The 1,135-nt window shown below is 45.6% G+C and overlaps 1 protein-coding gene across 1 annotated transcript in view; it reads left to right on the forward strand.

Moving 5' to 3' along the window:
• Nucleotides 1–1,135, forward strand: part of COL4A2 (collagen, type IV, alpha 2) — a 218,161-nt gene that overhangs the window by 192,556 nt on the left and 24,470 nt on the right. The window contains exon 38 of the mRNA XM_015414706.1: nucleotides 795–920. Within this exon, the coding sequence (XP_015270192.1) occupies nucleotides 795–920 (126 nt within the window). The remainder of the gene's footprint in view (nucleotides 1–794; nucleotides 921–1,135) is intronic.

A 1,135-nucleotide genomic window follows, 5' to 3' on the forward strand; every position in this document is an offset into this window, starting at 1 on the left:
CTTGGCAATATATTTTCTGGAGTGAGTGGTAGGAATTTTTTCAAAACTCAACAGCTATAGCTGAGCTTCCTTTTCTCATCACTGAAGCTAATTGTGTTCGGATAAAGGTCACCTTCTTCCCAGTCGTGTTGAATGGATGAATGAGCATTTCATTCGAAGGACCAGAAATGCTGGGCCCGAAGAAGAGCTACAGAAGATGAGCAGTGTGGCATCAAGGTGTCCATTAAACAGCATTATGAAAAATTATAGCAACCAAGAATGAGAAAGATGTATTGCTTCCTTGAAGGATCAACCAGTCAGGTTTAATTTACGTAGTGATGAATTATGCAAAGAGATCAAAATCTATTCTAAGCCTAATAAAATGGGTAGGGAATATTTTTCTTCCCCCCCCCCCGCCCCCAATGGCATCAGGCAGTCCATGCCCATCTCCACCTTAAAAGTCTCGCCCGTCATTTCTCAGCACCTTTGAAAATTCGAGTCCTCCTTTTAATGTCAATTCCTAGGGAAAACACTGAGCATCATGAATTTAGCCAGAGGGAAAATCAGCATTCAACATCTGTTGCAGATAACTAATGTCAGAAATCAGCCTGCCGACTGGATTCTGGACCAGCTGCAGCTTCAAGGGCAGCCCCGTGTGGCGGTTAAGACAGTAGTCTAGACATTTCAGAAGTCATCCAGTATGCCTTCCCCACCACTACAGCACTGTGGATAATTAATGTCACTGGAACACCTGTTTTCCTGTCTAGACAAGTGACACTTAACTTTGTAGTCTTCCTCTTCTTTTTGCACAAAAGGTCCCGATGCTTACGGCCCGCCAGGTTTCCGAGGCACTTGGGGTGACAAAGGTATAGCAGGAGAGCCAAGCTCCGTTGACGGCAGTCGAGGAGCTCCAGGTCAAAAAGGAGAGAGAGGAGATCCAGGTCAGTATCTGGTTCCTTCGGTTTATGAACGCCACCATATACCCATCTCATCCCAATTTGATATCTGTTGCGACCAAAGCCACTTGTGAAACTCGACTTCATGTGCAGGGAGATACGTCCAGAATGAAAACCTTAGCGGTATTTAAACGGGGCTGTTCTTCAGAGTGAACGTCCGCGCGCAAGAAGTGATCACAGATCAACTCAGAGGGAACGAG

Source organism: Gekko japonicus, unplaced genomic scaffold (assembly GCF_001447785.1).
Source record: "Gekko japonicus isolate JY-2015 unplaced genomic scaffold, Gekko_japonicus_V1.1 scaffold1311, whole genome shotgun sequence".
NCBI classification, from domain to species: domain Eukaryota; kingdom Metazoa; phylum Chordata; class Lepidosauria; order Squamata; family Gekkonidae; genus Gekko; species Gekko japonicus.